This window comes from Arachis hypogaea, chromosome 14, assembly GCF_003086295.3.
Source record: "Arachis hypogaea cultivar Tifrunner chromosome 14, arahy.Tifrunner.gnm2.J5K5, whole genome shotgun sequence".
Taxonomy (NCBI): Eukaryota; Viridiplantae; Streptophyta; class Magnoliopsida; order Fabales; family Fabaceae; genus Arachis; species Arachis hypogaea.
The window spans coordinates 1200858-1226246 of NC_092049.1; the positions used below are offsets into that span (position 1 = coordinate 1200858).

The 25389-nt window shown below is 29.5% G+C and overlaps 2 protein-coding genes across 6 annotated transcripts; both read left to right on the plus strand.

Moving 5' to 3' along the window:
• The first annotated feature begins 896 nt into the window (after window positions 1-896).
• LOC112740845 (uncharacterized) lies at window positions 897-9318 on the plus strand. Of its 5 annotated transcripts, none has more exons than XR_003813309.2 (11): window positions 897-1115; window positions 1203-1276; window positions 1342-1580; window positions 1667-1803; window positions 2094-2445; window positions 2568-2777; window positions 2872-3102; window positions 3210-3410; window positions 3506-3631; window positions 3905-4007; window positions 9057-9318. XR_003813309.2 is itself a non-coding variant. In XM_025789504.3 (11 exons), exons 1-11 carry the CDS (start codon window positions 1103-1105, stop codon window positions 9166-9168), a joined length of 1815 nt encoding a protein of 604 aa, XP_025645289.1. In that variant the 5' UTR covers window positions 897-1102; the 3' UTR covers window positions 9169-9318. The 5 variants fall into 5 exon arrangements, 1 of the variants encoding a protein (XP_025645289.1); XR_003171304.3 differs by having other exon boundaries at window positions 3932-4007; window positions 9057-9296; XR_011870507.1 differs by having other exon boundaries at window positions 3210-3418; window positions 3888-4007; window positions 9057-9157.
• Window positions 9319-16634: 7316 nt separating this feature from the next.
• On the plus strand, window positions 16635-25060 carry LOC112740846 (L-ascorbate oxidase-like). Its single transcript, XM_025789507.2, is given in 6 exon segments — window positions 16635-16969; window positions 17620-17712; window positions 17799-18011; window positions 20460-20654; window positions 23957-24443; window positions 24446-25060. Coding segments are annotated over 6 exon segments (1728 nt in total). The 5' UTR covers window positions 16635-16705; the 3' UTR covers window positions 24922-25060.
• The last annotated feature ends 329 nt before the right edge of the window (window positions 25061-25389 follow it).

Sequence of the window (25389 nt, forward strand, 5' to 3'; positions counted from 1 at the left end):
ATGTAATGACTAAGAGTGAAAACTGTGACCTGCCAGGGATTGTGCTCTCTGTGATTTTATAGGTGAGTGGTGTGAGTTAGTTGCGATGTATATGGTCGGCGTTGTTGTTAATATCTTTCGGTTTAGTGGAGTCCTGGCCTATTCTTCTTAGTGGATTCTTTTTTTTTTGGTAAAAAGTCGGGGCTTGAACCCAAAAGAAAACTACAAAATAGTAACAAGTCGGGGTAAGATTGGAAGATAAGCCTGACTCAGTCAGAAGTTACCGTTAATGGATTCTGTTATTATAAATCATGATTGGAAGATAAGCCTGACTCAGTCAGAAGTTACCGTTTGCGGTTTGTACCCTGTGGCCAATATCTTAGGTCGGTTTTGATTTCCGAGATGATGTACACGTCAGAAATTATTCTACAAGAAATTTAAGGTTGAAACTATTTGATAATTTTGTATTTAATATAATCAAAAGATGTCATATTTTAAAAAATATGTTTGTATTAAAAGAAAATATTTTAATTTGGATTTCAAAACATCATTATTCACCTTTGTTTCTAACGAAAAAAGTGTATTAATATGCTAGTATTGTTGTGCACATGCATAAAACTAAATTAATAATAATAAATATCGACATATAATAAAAGTAAAATGGACGAAGGACTGTTATGTCTGATAAAAAACAATATTAAAAATTGATTTATTTATTAATCTTTTTGAAAAATAAAATATTCGTTTTTTAAATTCTTAGAAATTGATAAAGATAATTACTCTGTCAAAATAAAAATTTTATAAATTAATTTGTGTATTAATTTTGTTTAACAACTAAAATATTCAATTTTAAAATGTTTAGAGATTAATTTGAGTAATTATTCTTGAAAATTTGAAATAAAATCCGCTAAGGCGGGTGCGGGAGATATTTTGCATTTTCATACCGCTACTATTCCTCTATGAATGTGGCGTTCAATTTTCTGAATCACCTCAAACCCTCCCTTCACAAAAAAATCCATAGGCCCACAGTAGCAGTTGATCACCTTCGTCATCACCCTCAGCCTTTCCTGGCTCAAAGTCATTCTAAACACCCATCTTAGGGTTTTAGAAACGCGGAAAAGACATGGCATTCTGGGGTAAGTTAAGTTAATTCACTCTTGATTGTTCTTTTCTGCGATTGCGACGCTGTTCAACTGTTTGTTTTGACTTGTTGGTGGATGTAGGAGTGGAGGTCAAATCTGGAAGGCCTTTTATCCATAAATATGATGATTCCAAAGGACGCCTCCATATTTCAATGGTAACACATCTTCGTTTGTATTTTTAGTTGCTCCAATTCAAGCAACCTCATTCTCATTTTTTCAGGCTACATTAGGGTTCGGTAGCGCGACCACAAGAAGCACGCTGCAGTGTAACGTAGGCAATAGGAGCCCCGTGTATCTCTGTTCTCTCTATCCTGGAAGCACTGAGTCATTGCAGTTGAATTTGGAGCTTGAGGAAGTCGATCAAGTTGTCTTCACCGTCATCGGAGCTCGCAGCATTCATCTCTGCGGTTACTATCTTGGCAGAACTTCTCGTACAGCCATCTTCCATGGAGACTCTTCGTATCCTTCACTCCCCAACTGCATTTGCCTTTCTTTTTTCCTTTTCTTTTAAAAATGCTTCTTGTTTCCTCAGCTACTATCGACAGAGAGTCATACGGGGAGGATATTGCTGATACAGAGAATGAGAGGTCGGATTTCAGCGACGAAGATGATTTGGACGATAGTTTTATTGATGATGATCCTAATCCGGAGGTTTTCCCGCCATCTCCTATTTCCAATGGAGGCACGTTCAATGTTCATCCTTCTTAATTTTTTGCTTGTGTTTGTTACTGTTTCATTCCACTTTTCTTCACTTGATATTAATTCTTGTAAAACAGTGCCTTTTTATCTTTCATTATTTTTTCAATTATTCCAATGTCTTTTGATATTCACCAATGATTAAGTTTCATAACCACATGTGACATCACTTTTATTATTGTACATGTCAGAGATGATTCGCCGATTGATAGGTAGGTAGATTTTTAAAACTCGATTGGTTTGATATCTGCATGACTGTTTCTGTTGTGACTGCAGAGGAAGCTTCTGATGATAACAAACCAGAAGGTAAGAAAAGCAAATTTGGACGGCTTAGGAAGAAGTATTATTCAGTAGAGTCAGATGACGATGGTGATGGGGGTTTTGAGGAAAAAATAATTGTAAATGATACTATGGATGACCAGATGAAAGAAAGTGATAACGAAGATAGCCTGCTGATTTCATCTCTTTACAAGGTTAAAGCTCGCCAAAGGATCTCAGATGACGAAATTAATGCCAGTGATAGTGGAGCATTTGATGCAAGGAACAAGAACTACGAAGATGATGGTGATGGTAATATTCAAACAGATTTGGAAACTGACAATATCCTTCAAGATAGTCAGAGGGATAGGTGAGTGTCACCAATTATAAATTATAGTTTGTGTGCATGCTTGCTTTCATTGGCTATAATCTTTTGCAAGTTTTTTTTTTTTTTTTTTTTTACCTTATTCATGAATTTGTTTCTTCAAACAGGGAAGCAGCTGTGTCGGACAAAGAGAAAGATGTTGGGGATGTTAAAAAATCAAAAAAGAAAAAGAAGGAAAAGCAAAAAGAAACCAAAAGTTCCCCTAATGGACAATCCATAAAACTAGATAAGAATGAGAAAGATAAGCCAAAATTTGACAAGATGACCCAGGATATTCTTGCAGGAAAAGAACAAAACAAGGACGGCGCTGATGATGAGTGAGTTGTTATGTCATCCATGTACTTAAATTTTCAATGTCACCTGCAATGGTTTCTGATTTGGTTGTTGCTCTTTTCTGTCTCGAATATCAAGCAAGCAAACTGAAACTGTGGATAAGATGCTGTCCCTTTCTGAAGATAGCCTGCTGATTTCACCTACTTTCAAGATTAAATCACGTCGAAAGATCTTCGACGAAGAAAACCACAAAACTGGTGATGATGAAGCATTTAATGCAAGTAACAAGAATGATCAAGATGGTGGCGATAGTATTGTTCAAACAACTTTTGAAACTAACAATGTTATTCAAGATAGCCAGATGCAGAGGTGATATAAATAATTCTATATTATAATATGTGTCCATGCTTGTTTTCTCTGCTTTAAGTTTTTGTTAGTTTTTTATTTCCTTCATGAGTTTTGTTTCCATGAAACAGGGAAGCAGCTCTGTCAGACAAAAAGAAAGATGTTGGGGATGTTAAAAAATCAAAAAAGAAAAAGAAGGAAAAGGAAACCAAGAGTTCCCCTAATGGACATTCTATAAATCTAGATAAAAGTGAGCAAGATAAGCCAAAAATTGAGGTGACCCTGGATATTCTCACAGGGCAAGAACAAATCAAGGATGGTGCTAATGATGAGTGAGTTTGTATGTCTTCCATGTACTTAAATTTGTTGTGTTAGCGGCAAAGGTTTCTGATTTGGTTATTGATCTTTTTCTGTCACATATATCCAGCAAGCAAACTGAAACTGTGGATAAAAATCTGCCCTCCTCTGAGGCTGGTCATGTACAAGATGAAAAACCCAAGAAGAAAAGGAAAGAGCGGCAAAAGGAACACATGAAACAACCTACAGTTAATGAGTGAGTTTTTCTTTATCCATTGTTTTATAATTAATGCTAGTTAGTACACTTTTTTGTTAGTATAAACCCACAACATATTGAATGCATTAATTGAGAAGTTGATAATAACCTATGCTTTGTACATTTACAATATCAACTCACTTATCCTTCCGGTTATGCAAAAGAGAGATCTCAAATAGTGCTTATTTGGTATTATTAGTAGTGCAAAATTATTTTTAAATAAAATTTGTCATCTAATGGACTGGCAAATTAATAGAGATGTTGAGACTGTAGCTGCTGTTGCACTGCCTGAATTTGTAGAGGATGCTGGAAAAGCTAAAACAAAGAGGAGAAAGAAAGAACAAACAAACAAAGGTTTACATCTTGAAGGTGAAAGGTAAGTCCACTCGTTTTCCTTAGATTTTGATATAGCAGACGGTCAATACACTTTAACGAGCTTTAAAGCTAAACTGAACTTGTGGGAAAAATAAATTTGCAAAGTAATAATATGATTTTTGGTAACTTTTAACGGTGAACAAGACAAAGTTGGACAAATTCTATGAGTAATATGACCTGAATTATTCTATCTTTTTGTGCTTTGGTAAAGTTGTTAAAGATATTCTTATCACTTCAACTGGGAAGCAACAGCTTCTCTTGTATTCTATGTCTTCTTGATGTAATGTGAATGGCCTTGATATGTGATAACTTCTAACCTTTTTCCCTGCAATCATCTTCGTAAAAATTCTAGTTATAAACAGATATTAAAGAAAATGTAATGTATTATATGAAATTTTATGTTCTGATACAACAAATGATACACATATAGGTGTTTATAATCAAATTATATAATAATCACTAACATCTCCACTAAACACACCTAAGTTACTAACCTTTCGCTATTTCAACTATATTTAACTAATCCTAACTTAATCCACTAATATTATACTCTAATATCTCTAATATCTCCCCTCAAACTCAAGTGGAAGATAAAGAGACTATGTTGAGCTTGTACACTAAGTTTCGAAAACGGGTAGGATGATGGGCCTTGGAAAAGATATCAGCTGTCTGATCCATAGTTTCAACAATTGGACGAATAGCACCAATGAAAAGTTGTCGTACAAATTGACAATCATTTTCAATGTGTTTGGTGTGCTCATGAAAGACATTATTGGCAATTTGAATAGCACTTCTATTATCATAATAGAGATTAGTGGGAGAAGACTGAATAGCCTCTAAATCTTTAAGAAGCCAACGAATTGCAACGATTTCAATAGAAGTGTCATCCAGAGCACAATATTTTCCTTTTGTGCTTAATTGAGTGGTAAAAGTTTGTTTCTTGGCACGCCACGAGATTAAGGTCATCGAGGAACAAACAATATCCAGTAGTAGAACGACGATCAGTGGGGTTACCAACCCAATCATCATCTGAATATGCATGAAGGGTTAAAGAAGATTGAGTGGAAAAATAAAGACCTTGAAATATAGTACATTTGATATAGCGAAGAATCCAAAGAACAACGACATAATGAGTAGTGTGTGGTGTTGATAAGAACTGGCTAACATAAACAACATAGGCAATATCTGGTCGAGTAATAGTTAGGTAAACAAGACCACCAACCAAAAAGAGTGGGATTATCCTAAGCAGTTCCATCCATAGGAGTAAAGTAAACATTCGATTCAAAAGGAGTAGCTTTTGTGCTACTATCACTTACTCTAGCCCTAGTAAAAAGATTAGATGCCATCATTGTAAGTGATAACTTCAAGACTAAGAAAATAACTAAGAGATCCAAAGTCTTTCATCTCAAAGTGGTGGTGAAGGCTTGTTTTGAGATTAAGGATCCCATCATCATCATTTCTAGTAATGATGATGTCATCAACATATAATAGTAGGAGAATAACACCTCACCTTTGTCACTTGTAAATGAAAAGAGTATTCTCACGAGGACTACAAGTGAAACCCACTTTGCAAACGGTATTGCTAAATTTATCAAAGCATTTTCGAGGAGCTTGCCTAAGCCCATAGAGTGCCTTGCGAAGGAGACAAATTTTTTAGGAGAACAAGAGTATTCCGGAGGAGGTTTTATGTAGATTTTCTTTTTCAAGTCAACATTGAGAAAAACATTCTTTTATATCCATCTGACTTAGATATTGTTTGTTGACTACAATAATTGTAAGAAGAATTTGAACACATGTGAGTCGAGCAAAGTTTTTTCATAATTGTTACCATACTCTTCGGTGCATCCTTGAGCAAACAAATGAGCCTTATACATATCAATAGTCATCAAAGCGATCTTGATTTTGTATATCCATTTGTTGCCCATAATTTTCTGATAAAAATGATCAACCAAATTTTAAGTGTGTGCTTTATCTAAGGCTTAAATTTCTTCCTGCATTGCTTTCTGCCAATTTAAATCTTTGGAGGCTTTTTTGTATGACCTAGGTTTATGGATGTGAAGGATAATAGCAAAATAATGATAATTACGACGATGGAAAGGTTGATTTCTTATCCTAGTGCTGGGAGTGGATGTAGGAGGAAGGACTATAGGAGTAGGATCATCGTTCGAGCCTGGACGATTAAAAGGTGCATGAACAGGCGGCTCAAGAGGTGAACTTGTCACATTGCCTGTATTTTCTTTACTCAAGAAAAGATTAACAAAAGGATTTGTAAAGAAAGGTGAATGGGTTGGAGGAATTGATTGAAAGGAAGAGAAACTTGAAAACATGTGATGTTTCTAGAATACACGATGAGATATACGAATTCGTTGAGATAGAATCCCAACAACGATAATCTTTATGATCAGTGTCATAACCAAGGAAACAACATAGGTGGGTCTGAGGTTCAAGTTTATTATGTTCATAGAGTTGAATGAGAACAAAATTGACACGACTGTAGTCTCTAAGCGAACTATAGTCTGGTGAAGTATTATAGAGATGCTCAAAAGGAGTGATATTACCTAGAACAGAAGAAGGAAGATGATTAATTACATGGACAGTGGTGAGAACTGCTTTTCCCCAAACACGTTTAGGACAAGAAGAGAAAAGAAGCATTGCACGAAAAGAATCAAGAATGTGACAATGTTTGCGTTCAGTTCTACTATTTTGTTGAGACGTTCTAGGACAAGAAAACTCAAACACGGAGCCGTATTCAATAAGAAAGTTTAGAAGTTTGGAGTCACAGTATTCTATTGCATTGTCACGTGAAAAAACTTTAATGCTTTTGGAAAATTGTGTTTTAACCATAGTAGCAAAGTTGATGTAAATCTGAGGCAATTCATGTCTATTAGACATTAAATAGACCCAAGTAAAGCGTAAATAATCATCAATAAATATAACAAAATATCAAGTTCCTCCCATAGAAGTTGTGAGAACAAGCCTCCGAACATTAGAGTGTATAAGATCAAAAGTAGAACAAGCAAAAGATGAATTATTATGAAAAGATAAAGTTGATTGTATTGCAGTTTGACAAGAAATGTAATAAAAAAACTCATTATTGATCGATCCTAATACTCCCTTAGACATGAGAGGACGCAATTTTCCTAATGAACTGTAAGCAAGACGACGGTGCCAAAGTGAAGTGTGGATGGAGGAGAAACAACACAAAAGTTTGTGGTAGAGGGAACATGAGGATTTCTAAGTTCAAACAATCTTCTGATCTTATATCTAGTCATGATGATTTGTTCCGTCTGAGGATTCTGCACATGACATCCCAAAATAGAAAAATTGACCTCGAAACCAAGTTCAACTAATTAACCCACAGAAATAAGATTGAACTTCAATATAGAAATGAAATAAGTATCAAGTAGGTGAAGATCAGACTGTGTGACAAATCATTTATGATTTACATACATAAAGGATTTGTCAGCAGTGTGAATAGACGGTGCGGTTATAGTGGTAGACAAAGAGGAGTAAACATAACGCATAGCTGACATGTGATTAAAACAACCAGAATTAAAATACCATTTAGAGTTATTTGGAGGAGTGGATAGAGCAGCAAAAATATTACCAGAGAATGAGAGTTGCTTAAGAAAAAAACTTAATATCGGATGGAGAAACAGAAGATGGACTACCATAAGTCAATGAGGTAGATACATTAGCGGTAGCAGTTGCAATAACAGGCACGGGCATGGGAGCATTAGAGCGAGATATTACCTGTTCTGATCTGGACGAGGTGGACGAGTAGAACAAGTAGTTATTAAGTGGCCTAATTGTTTGCAGTAGTGACAATACAAGATGAAACAGTTGGAGGCAATATGACATTTCTGCTTGCATTTACGATGTTTGATGGAGGGATAATCTGGGAGAAGGTGACTAGAATGACTACAATTTTGACAAAATTTGCAATTTTTGTCGGTAATTGCAAGGATAGCACCAGTTTTGGATCGAGTTAGCCCTAGACTTGTTTCTTTAGACTTAAGACAAGAAAGAGAATCTTCAAGGTTAGGCAAAGGACTTTAATGAAGAAGAGATGTTCTGACTGGCTCATAATCATCCATGAGTGCCGTGAGAAATTGAATTAGACGTGTTTGATTGCGATAATCCTCGTAAGCTTTAGCATCAGCAGCATCTTTAAGAACATGTTCACAAGAGGTCAATTGATCCCAAATGCGTTTAATCTGTGTTAGAAAATCATAAACAGCTTGACCACATTCTTGCTTAAGGTTGTGAAGTTCCTTAAGCAGTTGATATTGATATGAAAGATCAGAAATGGTGTAGTGTTTTGCCAAATGATCTCACACCTCGTTAGCAGTTTCAAAACGTCCAAATTGAAGGCGGATGCCAAACATAGATGTGTTGCGAAACCAAGTAATAATTTGATGATTCTTACTATCTCAATCTTCCAATTTTTTGGCAAAGGTTTTGTCAACATTAGTAGACGACAATGAAGTTTTGCTCTTTGTACTTGCAATAGTGAGTCAAACACAATGGTGTGGTGAAGATTTCTCAAAAACATTGGAAAGATGACGAAAATGGAGTGCGAAAACGCTGCCGTGAGAATGGGAAAGGTAGTGCAACAACTTGCGACAGCATAGAATAAGGAAGCGCGTGAGTGTGCGAGTGGTGGTTAATTCGGATGGTGTTTCGTTCTTTCAACTCAGAACGACGTATAGTAGCTTCTGAGATGGTTGAACTAATAACACAAGGGAAAAATAGTCGAAAAAGAAAGAAAAGTTGCTGCACTAACTGAAAAAAAATTGGCTCGGGATACCAAGTTATAAACACATATATTGAACGAAATGGAAGGTATTGTATGAAAATCTTATGTTCTGATACCACAAATGATATACATATATATATATATATTGATAATCAAATTATATAATAATCACTAACAACTCTACTAAACACACCTAATTTACTAACCTTTCACTATTCCAACTATATTTAACCTAATCCTAACCTATTCCACTAATATTATACTTTAATATCTCTAATAATTCTAATGCAGGAGTGTGGAGGATGGTGCTCATGACTTTTCCAATGGAAATCAAAATGAGGAAAAGGTTAAGAAAGGAAAGAGTAAAAGTAAAAGTAAAAGTAAAGGGAACATTGAGGCATAGGAGAAAGTACTGCGGAATTTGTGGGTGGCTTATGACATTGAACTCGTTCAAATTCATTGACCAACTGATAATGGCTTGTAAGTTTTGCATCAAGTCGGAGAAAATTTTGATAAAATTAGGTTGTCAAATTTTGATACAGCAGTTCCCTTTTGATTGGGTAGTGATTTTTTGGCTCCAGGTTCTGAGATTCTTATCCAAGATATTAAGCTTACATCAATCACCATACTTTGCTTCTTTTAAAGCTCGTTTTATAGTTCAAATGCGAAACCATATAAAGGAATTGTTCAAAGAGATGTTTAGATCTTCATTTTAGTATGATCAAATACGCATCATTTTTTTATTTAATATTTTTTTTGGGGTCAAAGTCCTTCTTCACTACATACGAATTTAAAACTCAAGACTCATAACAATATATTGGTAATTGTTTAGGAGATTGTATTCTATAATGAAATGATCGAGAGTGAAAAATAAGTGAAAAAGACATTTTATGCATGATTTTCATAAACACAATTAGAAATTAGAATCAACAATTTCTTTTTCTCATCCAAAGGATAGTTCAAAGAATGTAGTTTTTTTTTCCAATGGCTTATATAGTATGTGGGATCTATTATTCGATGAGTTGGGGACTTGGATTTTTAATGAAACAACTAAGTTTATCATATAGTAGTAGATTGGAAAAAGAAGACTTTAGTTTTAATGAAAAAGGTTCAATTGCAAATTTAGTTTACCACGTTGAATTAACCGTCAAAGCTATTGTAGCCAAAAAAAAAATAAATAAATAAAACAAAAGGAATGAGTAGAAAATGTACGTAAAGAGAATAAATGATTAAGACAAGTGAATTAAAATGCAGACATTTGAATTTATTGTGTAGAAGAAAAACAGGGGAATGCGTAGAGGAGAGAATGTGATAGTGATGAAAGAAAAACAGAGCAAGAGAGGAAGAGATTTAATGAGAGTGGTGAAAAAATTGATGGAGGTAGGGCGATGTTTAAACATAAAAAATTCGAGTTAAAAACATATTGTGACAGTTGGAAGAAAACTACTGTTAACAAAGTATTTGGTATTGACTACCGCATTAACCGCCGCAAAATAACAATTTTTTGGAAGTCCTTTCTTAATCTGCTGCAACAACCACAGCCAGATTTTATCTAGCTGCGATTTTTGAAAACCGTCGCTAAAAACCCGTCATTATTTGCCGATTTTTTTGTAGTGATAGTAGTTCGGTGATGGTTGAGTGGGTTGGATGCCGATATTTGATGTATAAAAATACCGTGATTGATTTTGATACCTAATTTTAGTATACACTTGACATTTTTTAAATTAGCTTGACTCGAGCGCTAATAAGCAAAGTTCATAAAACCATACTTCTTTTAATTACATATCTTCGATTCTCTAGGTGAAGATATAGACGATAATATAAAATAATAAAAAAATGTCTCCACAAATAATTCCTTAGAATAGTGCTAGAAAGCTGGTTTGTGAAAATGAAATGATTCCAATACTTGCTCATCATCCAAAAGCTATTTTGAATAAGCACTTTACATGATCAATAAAATTTATTATTTTAAATCAATTTAATTAAGTTAATATTAATATAAGTGTTGGGTAATATTCACTCAAAGTGACATTATTTTTTGGTGTCTGTCAAAGTGACATTATGCCATTATGTGATTGGAGTTATTTGATTATGAACGATTCCGAGTATGACATGGTTGGTAAGATATTTGAGGCAAAATGTCAAGCACTAAAAAAGGAAGATCAATTATTATAGATGTGGCCAATTTAATGATTTGTATAATTGCATTCTTCACGTCTGAACTTTTATATACACATTCTTTCTTTCTTCCTTTCTTCCTGCTTCTAACTCACGCTTCCATTTTTGTGGTTCATGGCATGCATACAAATGAATTTGACAAATCTGAATGTGAATTATAAATTATTAGTAACTAAAAGCTCAATAATATAACCCATGCATGTTACTATGCTCAATAATATAATTTTTCTTGATTAAGAAGTATTCATTGATAATGAGATGTTATCTTCTAGCTATCAAAAAGTTTGATATATATAATGTTGTGTCATAAAATAAAGGGGACTAATGATAAAAGTGGAAATGCATCATATAAAATAGAGGCTCATTTTTTTCGATATGGCAGCACCGTGTGTGTTGTGTGTGGATGTGAAGAATATAGGTGCTAGACATAGATGTGAGACAATTTGTTTTGAAACAGTAAAAAAAGAAATCGGACTATCCGATTTCTTTGTTAAAAAAAATTGCCTTCTAATGGGACAGTCCGAGTTGTGTGGGAGAGAGAATTTGAATTTTGGCTAAACTAATCGGACTGTCCAATTTGTACATTCTAAATTTTTTTTAATTATTTAAACACAAATCGGAGGGTCCGATTTTTGTATAAAAAAAATCAGACGGTCCGATTTTTGTTCCTGACATCACAGTTGCGTAAAATACTCATACACTCCATAACTGCGTTCTACACCATTTTTCTCTCCATCTCTATAAAAAATGTGTAAAATAGATGGAAGTTGCATTTTGCAATTTTAGAGACTAAATTTATCACTTCTTAATTTCAAGAATCAAATTCACTTATTCATGTAACTTTGAAGACTAAAATGATCATTATTATATTCTAGTTTTTTTCAAATTAAATATGTTTAAATTAAATACTCTAATTTGTCTATATCTAGTTCCCAACAACTATTGAGATTATTTTAACTATGTCCTTCAACATATAAAATAGTTTTTGACTATCCTTCTCAACTCAAACAATTTAGATACTTAGATCTAACACCTCTAAATATTCTTTTATCAAACTTTTTCAGACCAAGAACTAACTTAAATTGCACTAATCTAAGATTTTTCAATTTTTTTTTTCTCAAATTTTCTCGTGCTATGAAATTTTCAAATTGAAAAAGTCTAGGGGCCAGCAACTCTTCCAAATTCTGACCAGCATGTAACCAGCAAAGAAAAGTGAGTCATTGGATGAAATCTCACACCATTAAAATCATTATTGATAGCTATTTGATAGCTACAAATCACAAACGTTGCTGTCCCCTAGCACTCCTCTTTTCAAATTATTATAATTAAATATGTTTTATCATCATCCAAACTTTATTCGAGAGATTTTTGGAGCTAACACAGTAAACATACATATTTTTCGGTAATGGATGAACAAAGTTGGCTCTATGAATCTCAAACAAACTATTTACATGTGGAGATATAACACATATAGTGGAAGTCCATAAAGTTGACTATGAAAATTACTTGACAAAGTGAGTCATTAATGTTCTTATATCAAATGGCAATGGATCAACATACTTATATAAGTGTTTGTTCCGGTGAGTTTTTATAAAAAAAAAATTTTAAGTGATTTTTAAAAAAAATAAAATTAATTTTATATTTAAATATCTTAGATAAAAATATTTTTTATTTAATAATTATATTTAAATACAATAATATAAAAATATTTTTAATTATTTATTATGCTAAAAATATTTTTTAAGTAAAACAAATTTTTAAAAAAAATATAAATTATAATTTTTTTAAAAAAAATATTTTTTATTTTTTTAGTATTTTTATTTTTATCACTAAAATTTATTAAGTATATTAAAAATAAAAAATATTTTTTTAATAATTTAATAATACTCAAATAAATATCATCGTATTAAAAAACAAATATTTTTACTATTGCACAAGATCGGAATTGAATGCGTGAATTCCAATATCTTAAATTATGTTGTTAAGAGGGAAAAAATATGTACTCTTTTTACTTGATCTATTATTTTAAAGTAAAAAATTTCTTACAGTTTTAAATATATAATATAATAATCTATCTCCCGGGCAGCACATGCATATAGCGGCACGTTAAATATATTATGAGAAATTGGGAACTATGAAAAGGAAATCTATTTCCTTTTTTATTTGCTTATTTTCCAAGAGCATATGCTTAATTATTTATCTTTAATTTCCTTTTCTTTTTCTTGCCTTTAATGACGGCGCACATGGAATAATAAGATAATATTTTCTTCCCCATGAACAGGTCAATATTTGGAAAAACATTCACATACACCTGTCAACTAATTTTAAGCATTACAATGATCGTCTGAGATTCTCTAATTACAAGATAAAGTGTGTATAACGGATAAAAAAAATAAGAGAGGGCAGAAATTAAAATGCATATATTTATTTGAATTTAAATCAATTTTTTATGTGATTTTTGAAAGTTTTTAATAATCTAAAAAAAAAGTTAAATCTATGATTACTTTTAACTTTATAAATTTGATCACTAAAACAGATTCTGAAATTTTGTTACTGATGTGTCTGTGATAATGATTATACAGGAAATAATAGAGCTGTATACGGATCGGATCGGATCGGATATAACCTATAATTCTATTTAATCCGCACTGTATTCATCGGATCGGATCGGATACGATATCCGCATCTTTTTAAGTGGGATCCGATCCTATCCGATCTGCATACTTGCGGATCGGATCGGATCGGATATCGAGTATATCCGTATAATCTAAAAATATATATATTTTAAGGCCTTTTTAGCTCTAGAAAATCTAGTTTTTCACCTGTTTAAGCCTATTTACTCCTAAAATATTATCAATAAAAACTTTCATAGATTAAAAATAGAATAAAAAAGAGAAAAATATACAGCTATGCATCTTGATTCAACCACTTTATACAAAGTGGTATATATTTAATTTTTACTATAACTATAGTAGATTTTTTTATTATCCTTTTTAAAGATTTCAAACATCAATTCCTTTAGATTATTCTTAATCCTATATATCCGAGACGATCTAATCTTCTAACCAAGCTTATTTTAGTTATATTCATTTCTAGATTTTTAATACTAAGTGTTTCCCTAATTTAATAAAAAAAATCTCTCAAGTACATGATATAAAACAGAAATACATCAAAAAAATTTGACATAATAATAGTTTTTCTCTCTAAGTTAATTCTCTTTTTTTTCGCAAATAGTTTTTTCATATACCTTACAAAATGTCTTTTATCATAAAAAATTAAAAAAAGATAAAATAAGAAAATAAGATATACAATGTAAATTCATGAAAGATAAAAAATATAATAGCTTAAAAGCTATGAGAAAAAAATGATATTTAAATTTCTCTATTTGTCTTTTATCTTAATGAAATATTTCTTTTAGTATAGATATATTGCTTCTAAAACTTCAAATTTTGAGTGATAAAAATATTATGAAAACTCAAAATTTTAATTTATTCTCGTTGTTTCAATTTTTGGTTTATTACTCTTTTTTATATAAAAATAATACCTCTAAAATTTAAATTAATGTGTAGAGTCAGCTTTTAAAAAATTTAAACAATTAATTTTTTTATCCAAAAAATCAGAGTAAAAAATACAGAATAAAATACACATAGAAGTGCAGATAAGATGGACAACAAATAATATGTATTGTTAATTCAAATTTTAACTCTAAGTTTAATTTTTAGTCTTTGAATTGAATCAGAAAAAACCTCTAACCTCTATTATTTTCTTTCTTCTTTTTGAATAATGGTAACACAAATATTGTAGCATCAACAAGCTATTAACTTGCATTCATGCGAATGGTAAGTAAAAAAATTATTAAAAAAAGTACTAAAATAAGCTTGTCAGCTATACTACGCCTACAGGTTAGGTAAAACAAAAGTGTTATGAGTGAAAAAAATATTAATCACTTAAATTTATTGTGGTTTGTGGATGTATACGCAAAATAGCTAGCCTAAAATGTCTTTTATTGTATTTAATCTTCAAATGAGGGCAGTATAATTTTTCTTAGCTAATAATAAAAATTAAGTTTAATTATTCTGTTAATTTTTATAATTTTATTAAATTTATAATTATGTTTTAATTAAATTTTTATATTATTTTTAATTTTATAATTATATTATTTTTATGTCAAAAATATTAAAATTATTAAAATATTATTTTTAAAAAATATATAATTAAAGATTTAATTAGATTTTTAATTGTGAATATTTTTAATTTATAAAATAGTAAAATATTATTTTTGTCTCCAACATTTGGGATAAGTCCTATCTGTGTCTCTAATGTTTAAATCATCCTATTTATATTCGTAACGTTTATAAAAGTGATTCAATGTTATCCTACCGTCAATCACACATCATGAGCTTTAGTTAGAGTTTTGAAAATCTCTTCTTAAAGTTAGAATACAAATATCTGGGACAGAACCGATTATCCACTTCGAATGATAGCTCATCAAAAGTTAAAATAAATCCCTGCAATATTTATATAATTCACTTTCTTAGGCATATAATTCAATCTGAATACAAATAGTAAATACAATATTGAAATCAAACACATTCAAATGAGACTGAATTGAAAATGAATACATACCAGTGAGAATAATTAAAAAAATACAATCTGATCTGTTAGTATAATTGACTTCGGGATAACATTGAATCACTTTATAAATGTTAGGGATAAAAATAAAACGATTTAAATGTTAGGGATACAATAGAACTTACCTCAAACGTTAAGAAAAAAAACGATATTTTATTCTTTATAAAAAAATATTCAATTAACTGTGATATTTTTTACACTAAAAATAATTTAATTATAAAATTAAAAATAATATAAAAATTCAATTAAAAAATATAAAAATTTAATTACAAACTTAATAAAATTATTGAAATTAATAAAATAATTAAACCTAAAAACTAGTAGTACTCTATTTTTAGCCGTTTTAATTTCACGTAAGACAAAAAGTTGAAACAAATTTACAAGAGTTTACAAGGGGGAAGGGGGAAGGTCTGATCATGATCATCATATAAGTCAACGATCACCAACAGGGATCAACGGTTGTTTCTTTATTATTATTAAAATAAATGTCTTTTTTCGGTCTCAAATTATTTACCTGATGGACTTTTCACTTCCTAAAAAATGTAAAAATCCAAATTGTTTTCTATCTATTTTGATATATGTACGTTTCAGTTCTTATCTACTTTGCGTAAATGCCATTTTTGGTCTCTAATCAGGGACTGAAACGTACATATATCAAAGTAAATTTAAACCGATTTAGATTTTTAGATTTCTTAAGGGGTGGGAAGTTCATCAGACAAATAATTAGGGATCGAAAAAATCATTTACTCTTATTATTAATTAATTAAACAATAGAAAAGGGAAAAACCCATAGTCTATAGATAAATTAAACAAACATACTAGTGGACCATAAAAGAATCTTTTAATTTTCCCTTTTCTTTATAAAATTCCCTACCTAGCTGTTTAGTTTTTAAAAAGAAGTCACGCAAAGATTTACTTAATATATAATAATGATAAAAAAAAAAAACCATTTAACGCGTAATTCGCCAATTTGCAAAGAATCTATTCAATAAAAATTTATCAAAAAAGTGAAAAAACACATAGAAGCCTCTGTCTTGTTGTCTCTATATATATATGCTCACCTAACCTATGGCCTATACCACAATTCAAAACCAATAAATTGAAGTGTATGTGTTTGAATTGATAAAGTGATGATGAAAATTGCTTGGTGGGTTGTATGGGTGGGTTTATTATTATTAGTAGTGAAGATTGAGGGAGGAAGAGTGAGGCATTACAAGTTTGATGTGGAGTATATGATAAAAAAACCAGATTGCTTGGAGCATGTTGTGATGGGAATCAATGGCAAGTTTCCAGGTCCAACCATTAGAGCTCAAGTTGGTGACACTCTTCACATTGCACTCACCAACAAGCTCTCCACTGAGGGTACTGTTATTCACTGGCATGGAATCAGACAGGTCTTTAATTTTCTCTTACTTTTTTTTTTTCTTATTATTTACTTAATTATTTATTGAGCATACCTCGAGTGCTGAGACTCATATTAGTCCTTTACACGTATCTCAAATGTTCAGTATCCGTTTTTTTCGCTTAACACATATTTCGGGTGCACTCTGGATACGTTAGTCATTGTTATATCATAGAATGGAGTTTAAATATTCGACATCTGCTTATTTTTTAATTTCTCATTCAATATTCGAGATGTGATACGTTGTGTATTTAGGTGATTACTTTATATTTTATACATTTCCGTAATTTTTATATTTATTTAATTTAAATAAAAAAATACATGTTAGAGAACCATTAGAATTTATTATTTTTGTCATTAGTTAGTCGTTAATATTTAAAAAGATGAGATAAAATATGTTGTTGGATTACTAAATTAAAGAAACTAAAATAAAAAAATTGAGTTGATAAAAAATAAATTCTGATAATTTTTTTACATTTTTTTATTTATTTTATGAGAAAATCTTAGAAGTCTAACATTATAGTGTCAGTACCATAACCAATATTTATTGAAAAAAAAACATCTGAAACTCAAACTCTTTATCATTCCAAGAACCTACTAAAATAAAATGATAACACTTAATTTGTTGTTTCATGTTCACAGGTTGGGACTCCTTGGGCAGATGGAACTGCTGCTATCTCACAATGTGCTATAAATCCAGGAGAAACTTTTCATTACAGATTCAAAGTTGACAAGGTAAATTACCTTTTCTGTCCTCCCTTTACTTGTGTTATTTTCTATGAAACACGAATATTTTGCTGAGTTGTTATGATAATGTGCAGGCAGGTACATATTTCTACCATGGACACTATGGAATGCAGAGAGCAGCAGGGTTGTATGGTTCATTGATAGTGGAGTTAGCAAAGGGAGAAAAGGAGCCATTCCATTATGATGGTGAATTCAACCTTCTCCTCAGTGATTTATGGCACACAAGCTCTCATGAACAAGAGGTTGGCCTATCTTCCAATCCCTTCAGATGGATTGGTGAACCTCAGGTGATTAATAATAATAATAATAATAATAGAAAACAGTAGCTGACGTATTTCGAAGACAAATAAGTCTTCTATTTTTTAAAATGCAAGACATTTAAATTTTTTTTTAAAAATCTATTTGTCTTTATATGTTTTGTATTTTAAAAAATATGGACGTTTTTGTATTTTTAAGAGAAATGTTATTTGTACCAAAATTAACTATTAAAATCAGCCACTAAAATCAGCCATTAATATAAATATATGTGTGGTTTAATTTATTTTTAATGTATATTTGTATTCTAGTATGTATTTTATACTGATGATTAACTTTGGTGGCTGATTTTAATGTACACGTAGCATAACCCTATTTTTAATTAGTCAGAAACTTACTTAGTATTAAACAACTCTTTCACATTTTTTTTAGTAAACAATATATAACTAACAATGAGGTATAGTTCAAATGGCATAATTTCCCCATACTTAATTAAGAGGTTGCGAGTTTGAGTCTCCTATCTTTTGGTAAAAAAAAAATACTAACAAAATCTTAAGTAGTCAATATTTGTTAACTTTTTTGTTATAAAATTATTTTTTAACCTTCATTTTTGAAAATTTTAAGATTTAAAATTTAAGGTTTAAAATTTAGAATTTATAATTAAATAAAAATTAATTCTCTGGTTAAACTCTTATTATTTATATTTTTTTTACTATTATATTTATTAACTTGGGTGACTAAAGTGTCATATATCTAATGTATAACTTTCGTTTTCTAAAGGAACATGAATGAGTTTACATGATCTGGTTTTATGATTAAATTATTATAATGAGATCTTTCAAAAATAACTTTCTATTTGGTATACATCTTTCATAGACAAATAGTTGTTTTTGCCTTTTTGGGAGAAAATAAAAACTATCTCAAATTAAAGGTGCTTTAAACAAGTCATACATTATATTCTTTCTATGTTACTCTCTCCACATAATGAAAATAGAACAATAATGAGAAATTTGAAACTTTGATGAAATTAGGAAAAGATGCATAGGTGACCCACTTCTCCGACAATAATATTTTTAATCCAGATCATTGAACTTTTCCAGAGTGAATTTTTCTTTGCAAAAGTAATGCTTGAAGGATTAATTAGTGTCCATTTGGAATTTTTTTTTTTTTTGGTTTTTCAAGAAAGAAGTATTTTTTTATTATTAAGAAATGTTCTATATAATTATAAAAATAGTTGGATACAATTTATTTAAAGAAATTATTTCTCTTTAAGTATTTCTGATATTTTACTAATAGTTAACTTCATATAAAATATTAAAAATAGAAAAATTATAATCAATCTTAGTTTAAGCATTAAATATGTTCAGAAAAATATATATAAATTATTTTACGTATATTATTTGCCTTATTGAGTTATTAAAATAATTTATTGATGAAAAATTACATATTATGATGCCATTTTTTTAAAAATTTAAGTTAATAAAAAGAGATAATATAAATAATTATATTTTTATTACTTTTTTCAATTAAAATTTTTTTATTTTTTATTTTTATTTTTTAGGTTCACCAGTAATCAAATTTTAGATCTTTTAAATATACAATTTTGATATTATTTTATTAAATACCTTTTTAAAAAACTTAAAAGTAATAAAAAAAAAACATAAATAATTATATCTCTGTATACAATTTATATACTTTCTGTCTCTGACAAAAAGAGAAAAAAATCCCCCTCCACCATGGAAAATATTTGTTAACTCTATGAACATTATAACATACACTTATGAGACTTTTATTGAATATTGAAAATTAAACATGTGATGTAGCAAGACATAAATATATTGTATTAGGTAATATTTAAAAGTGTGGTTGTAGACTCTTACACTTTGTTTGGTTTAGAAGAATTTAGAAAAAAAGAAAATAAAGGAAAAAAAATAGATGGAAAAATTAGTTTTTATTATTTGGATGAAAAAAGAAAATGAATGAAAAATGTAAAAGTACATGTAGGAGCTATGTTAAAATTTTCTCTCCAAAATTGAGAAGAAAACTTAGATTGGAGTAAAAAAATGAGTAAAATTACAAATTTGTCATCATAACATTGGTATATTATAATTTATAAAAGGTATTAATGTAATTTCATTTAGGTATGATTTTCTCTTTTCTTATTTTTCTTTGCATTAAAACAAAAAAAAAATTCTTTCTATTTTCTTTTCTTTCATTTTCTCTTCATCCAAACAATACAAAAAAAAATTAACTTTTCCTTCTATTTTCTTTCCTCTCATTTTTTTTCACCTATTTTCTTTTCATCCATTTTTCAAACAAAGTGTTAGTAGAGCATCTTTATAGCAGTATACTTTAAAATTTTCTTATACTACTATACAAGCCCTTTAGTCATCATAATGAGACTGTATCTTCTTTTTATTACTTTTATTTTTGTGTCAGTTTTTGACACACACGGTTTTGACTTTGTTGATTTATTTCAGTCACTGCTGATAAATGGAAGAGGACAGTTTAATTGTTCCCTGGCAGCGAAATTCATAAACACAAGTCTGCCACAATGTGAACTTAAGGGTGGTGAAGAATGCGCACCTCAGATTCTTCATGTGGACCCAAACCACACCTACCGAATCAGGATTTCTAGTACTACTTCCTTAGCTTCCCTCAACTTCGCCATTTCAGTAAGTTAATTAATTCATTTTACATATTTTTTTGTTTTTAAAATTTTATTTTATTTTAATTTTATTTTAAAAAAATTTATTTACATCAAATATATTTCTAACCATTAATTTTCTTTAAAATTTAGAAAACATAACTATCAATATAAGTAAACTAGAGATAGTTTTCATGTATTATTCTGAATTAGGTTTAAATTTTTGAAAATTTAGGTGTTAAGGATATATTTGATGCAAATCGAAAATTTTTGAGATAAAATTAAAACAAAATAACACTTTGGAATATTTTTTAAATTTTGATAAATTTAAATATATATATATATATATATATATATATATATTAGCTTTTACATATCTACTTTTCATTCTGTTTTAAAAAAAAAAAAACTAATTTCTCTCTTAATGATATTATTTGTTAAAAGCGGTTAGGATGGATGGGAGAATCATAACTCAATTTATAAAAAATTTCCGAATTAAGTGAGAAACTAAAAAAAAATGGTTATACTCATTAAAGTATTGTTAGATCTAAAAACTTTTTAATATATAAGTTTAATTTTGATCTAATATTATAAAATATATAGTCATGTAATTATATTTATATGAAAATAAATTACTTAATATTTACTGATGTGATATTACATAATTATATACACGTATAAAATTATTTTACACTATGAGTATATTAAAATTAAATTCTTAAAATATATTATATAGATTTAATTACTCTATCGGTTTCTATAATTTTATTACATTTTTAATTATGTCCCTATATTTTTTATCTTTTCAATTAAGTCTCTATATTACTTTTAATTTTGTAATTAGGTTCTTTTCATATAAAAACGTTAAAATTAACAAAATATTTCTCTAAAAAAATATGTGGTTAAAAATTTAATTAGATTTTTAATTATAAATATCCTCAATTTACGAAAAATATTTAGTTAATTCTAATAATTTTTATACTAAAAAAGATCTAATACAAAATTAAAAATAATATAAAAACTCACTTAAAAAAAATATAAAGGCATAATTATAAATTTAATTAAATTATAAAAGCTAATAAAATAATTAAACCTATTATATATTCATTTGATTAAACTTAAATGATTGTGACTTACACCTCATATTTATTTGAAATACAATATATATATCTCGCTAGGTTTATCATTTTGTTAAATTAAAGTTTGTGCGTGTCATTATAAATAAAAGTATAATGGGAAGGTTGTGATTAGCTTTTGAGCATCTATATATGTGAGAAATAGCTGTCTGATGATAAAGTTTCTCTAAGAAGAAGATATTTGGTGAATGAAGAAAAAAAAGGGTCCAAAAGGATATGCAATAATGGAAGTGAGTCATGATTCCTTCACCCACTCAAATCCATTTGAATTATGATTATTATTATTATAGTCGCTAAACAATGGAATAATTTGTGTGCAAGTAGGTATGATAAAAGGAAGAATTAAATAAGTCCTGTTTGATGGTGAAATCCATGAAGCACAATTAGCGGTTAAGAATTAAGATGTCATCAATGCAAATATCTAATAGTGGAAATTTCTATAAAATTATTTTCGTATAAAGTTAATAATTATAAATTATTTAGTAGTAATTTAGTTAATAAAAGTGTTATTTATATACTAAAATTAATTATTAAAATCAGTTACTAATGTATTTATGTATAAATATATATATAATTTATTTTATTTTTAATGTGTATTTATATTATTTCAATATATATTTTATACTGATAACTGATGTTGATGGCTGATTGTAATATATACATAGCATAGTCGTTGAGTTAAATATATTAAATCATCTAATATTTTTAACTATTAATTTCACATAAAGTAAACGATCATCTTCTTATAGATAAATTGTGAAATTGATTAAATAACTCTATTTTTTTAATATAAAAATTTCTGTTTTACTAAAATAAAGTATTTTTATTTGTAATGATATAATATGTTTTACACATAATATTTTAATATTAAGAAGATTATTATACAATTTTTTTTATTCTTTTTTGATCACCACATGTAAGATATTTTGGTCCATAAAATTAACATAAAAATTCATTTGTAGGTAAGTTATGTAAAATTAATAACTAAAAATCGTTAAATAATTTGATATATTTGACTAAATTATTATTTAATAACTCTTAATTATTAATTTTACATTGAGTTTGAAATTTAAATAACATTTCTCGAAAAACAATGACATAATTAAAAAGGTGTGGCTAGGTGATCCATCTTTAGAATAACAATTTATTTATACGTGCTCGCATGAGTTAATTTGGAATCGGTGAGTTGTCAATAAAGCACAATCAAATAATAACAACATTTTGAAGAGAGACAAAATAAGAAGTTAAAATATATAAGTAGAAAGCATAAAGAATGTGAAAGAACAAAATTATTACTGGAATTCCGGAAGTTTGGTCGGAGTAGGCAGGTGAAAGATATTAAACAAAAGGTTATTGCCTTTCACGATAAATTTAAAGTTTGATTGAATTTGCTCTTTAAAAATTTTAATAAATTTAAATTTAAATTTATAATTTATAATCGTAATTTACATTTATTTTTAAACTAGTTTTCATTAATCACATATTGTTTTGGTACATTAATAAGTTATAATTTGAATTCTTTGTCTAATTTTCATGTGTTCGAGATTTTTTAGAACTCTAAAAACTTGATTATTGTTTATAGAACTGCAAAATTTTTAAATTAAACTTGTTATTGTCTTTTTCGTAAGAATTTTGGGGAACCAAACAAATTTTTAAAAAGTTTAATAGATTTTAGTCATATGAAATCTAGACGAGAAATTCAAATCTTGACAAATTAACCTGTAAAATCAACATGTCATTTATACATGAGTTACTATTATAAATTTTGAAGTTGAATTGAGTCAATTATAATTTTAAAAATAAATTTGAGCTTGATTTTAAACTTCAAGAGCTAAATTAAATATTAACTCTATGTAAAACAATAAATTCAATTTACCTCCATTATTATTCGTTCATATTTTCTTTCACTACTTTTAAATTGAACAAATATTTGAATTATACATACATGAAATTAATTAATGTTACCACATTATTGTATGAAAAAGTATAAGTACACAATAAAAATATTAAATAATATGAACAATAGATATATTGAATGTGAATTGTTATTCTAATATTAAGATTTAAATGAATATTTTAGAATGTGGTGTGTTTTACTTAAATTGAGCCAATTTTAAGATCTGTTCTTCATGTTGTTCAAAAAAATCATTAATTATCTAACATAATCCTTGTTATTGTATTTATGTATGGGTAGAATCACAAACTGACGGTGGTGGAAGCCGATGGAAACTACGTGGAACCATTCACAGTGGATGACATAGACATCTACTCCGGAGAGAGCTACTCAGTCCTCCTCACCACAGACCAAGATCCCACCAAAAACTATTGGCTTTCAGTCGGTGTCCGAGCAAGAAAGCCACCCATCCCACAACAAGTCCTCACGGCTCTCACCCTTTTGAACTACAAAAACATCTCCGCCTCCGTCTTTCCAGCCTCTCCGCCCCCTGTCACCCCGCGATGGGATGACTTCGAGCGGAGCAAGGCCTTCACAAAGAAAATTATAGCCAATAAGATGATGACACCTCAGCCTCCGCGCTACTCCCACCGCAGGATCGTGCTCTTGAACACGCAGAACAAGATCCAAGGGTTCATCAAATGGGCCATTAACAACGTCTCTTTATCTTTGCCCACTACTCCATACCTGGGATCCATGAAGTTCAAGCTCAACAACACCTTTGACAGAACCCCCCGCCGGAGAACTTCCCGAGCGATTACGACATATTCAACCCTCCGGTGAACGCAAACGCGACCACCGGCAACGGCGTGTACGTGTTCCGGCTGAAGGAGGTTGTGGATGTGATTCTACAGAATGCGAACCAACTAACGGGGAAGGGAAGTGAGATTCACCCATGGCACCTGCATGGGCATGACTTCTGGGTTTTGGGGTACGGAGAAGGGAAGTTCAAAACGGGGGAGGATGAAAAGAGATTCAACCTGACACACGCGCCGCTGAGGAACACGGCGGTTATATTCCCTTATGGTTGGACGGCGTTGAGGTTCAAGGCAGATAACCCTGGGGTTTGGGCCTTCCATTGCCACATTGAACCTCACTTGCACATGGGTATGGGTGTCATTTTCGCTGAGGCTCTGCACAAGGTCAGGAATATTCCCTCACAGGCTCTCGCTTGCGGCCTTACTGCCATCAATGCCCCCCATTAACAGGAATCATAGAAAACCATCACAATTTATTAAAATTTAACATATATAATCGATTAAATCATGTTATGTTTATCAAAATTATGCTAAACAAATTGATTTAACCGAAAAAATGATGAATCAAATTTTGAATTGATCTAAATTAATATTATTTTTTTATAAAAAATTACTACAATATAAGTAATTAGAATTCTCAAAATTAATATATATATATATATATATATATATATATATATAATAGAAGTATTTTAGTCATTTTTTATAATAGGGTATTATAGTTATTTTCTATAAAAAATAATATTAATTTAGACCAATTGAAGATTTGATTTATCATTTTTCGGTCAAATCAATTTGTCTAATTTAATTTTGACAAAAATAATACGATTTAATCGATTATATGTGTTAAATTTTAATTATTAAAAAACATCTTTATAACAAGACGTTTTTAGCGTATTTATCTGGGTGGCTCCC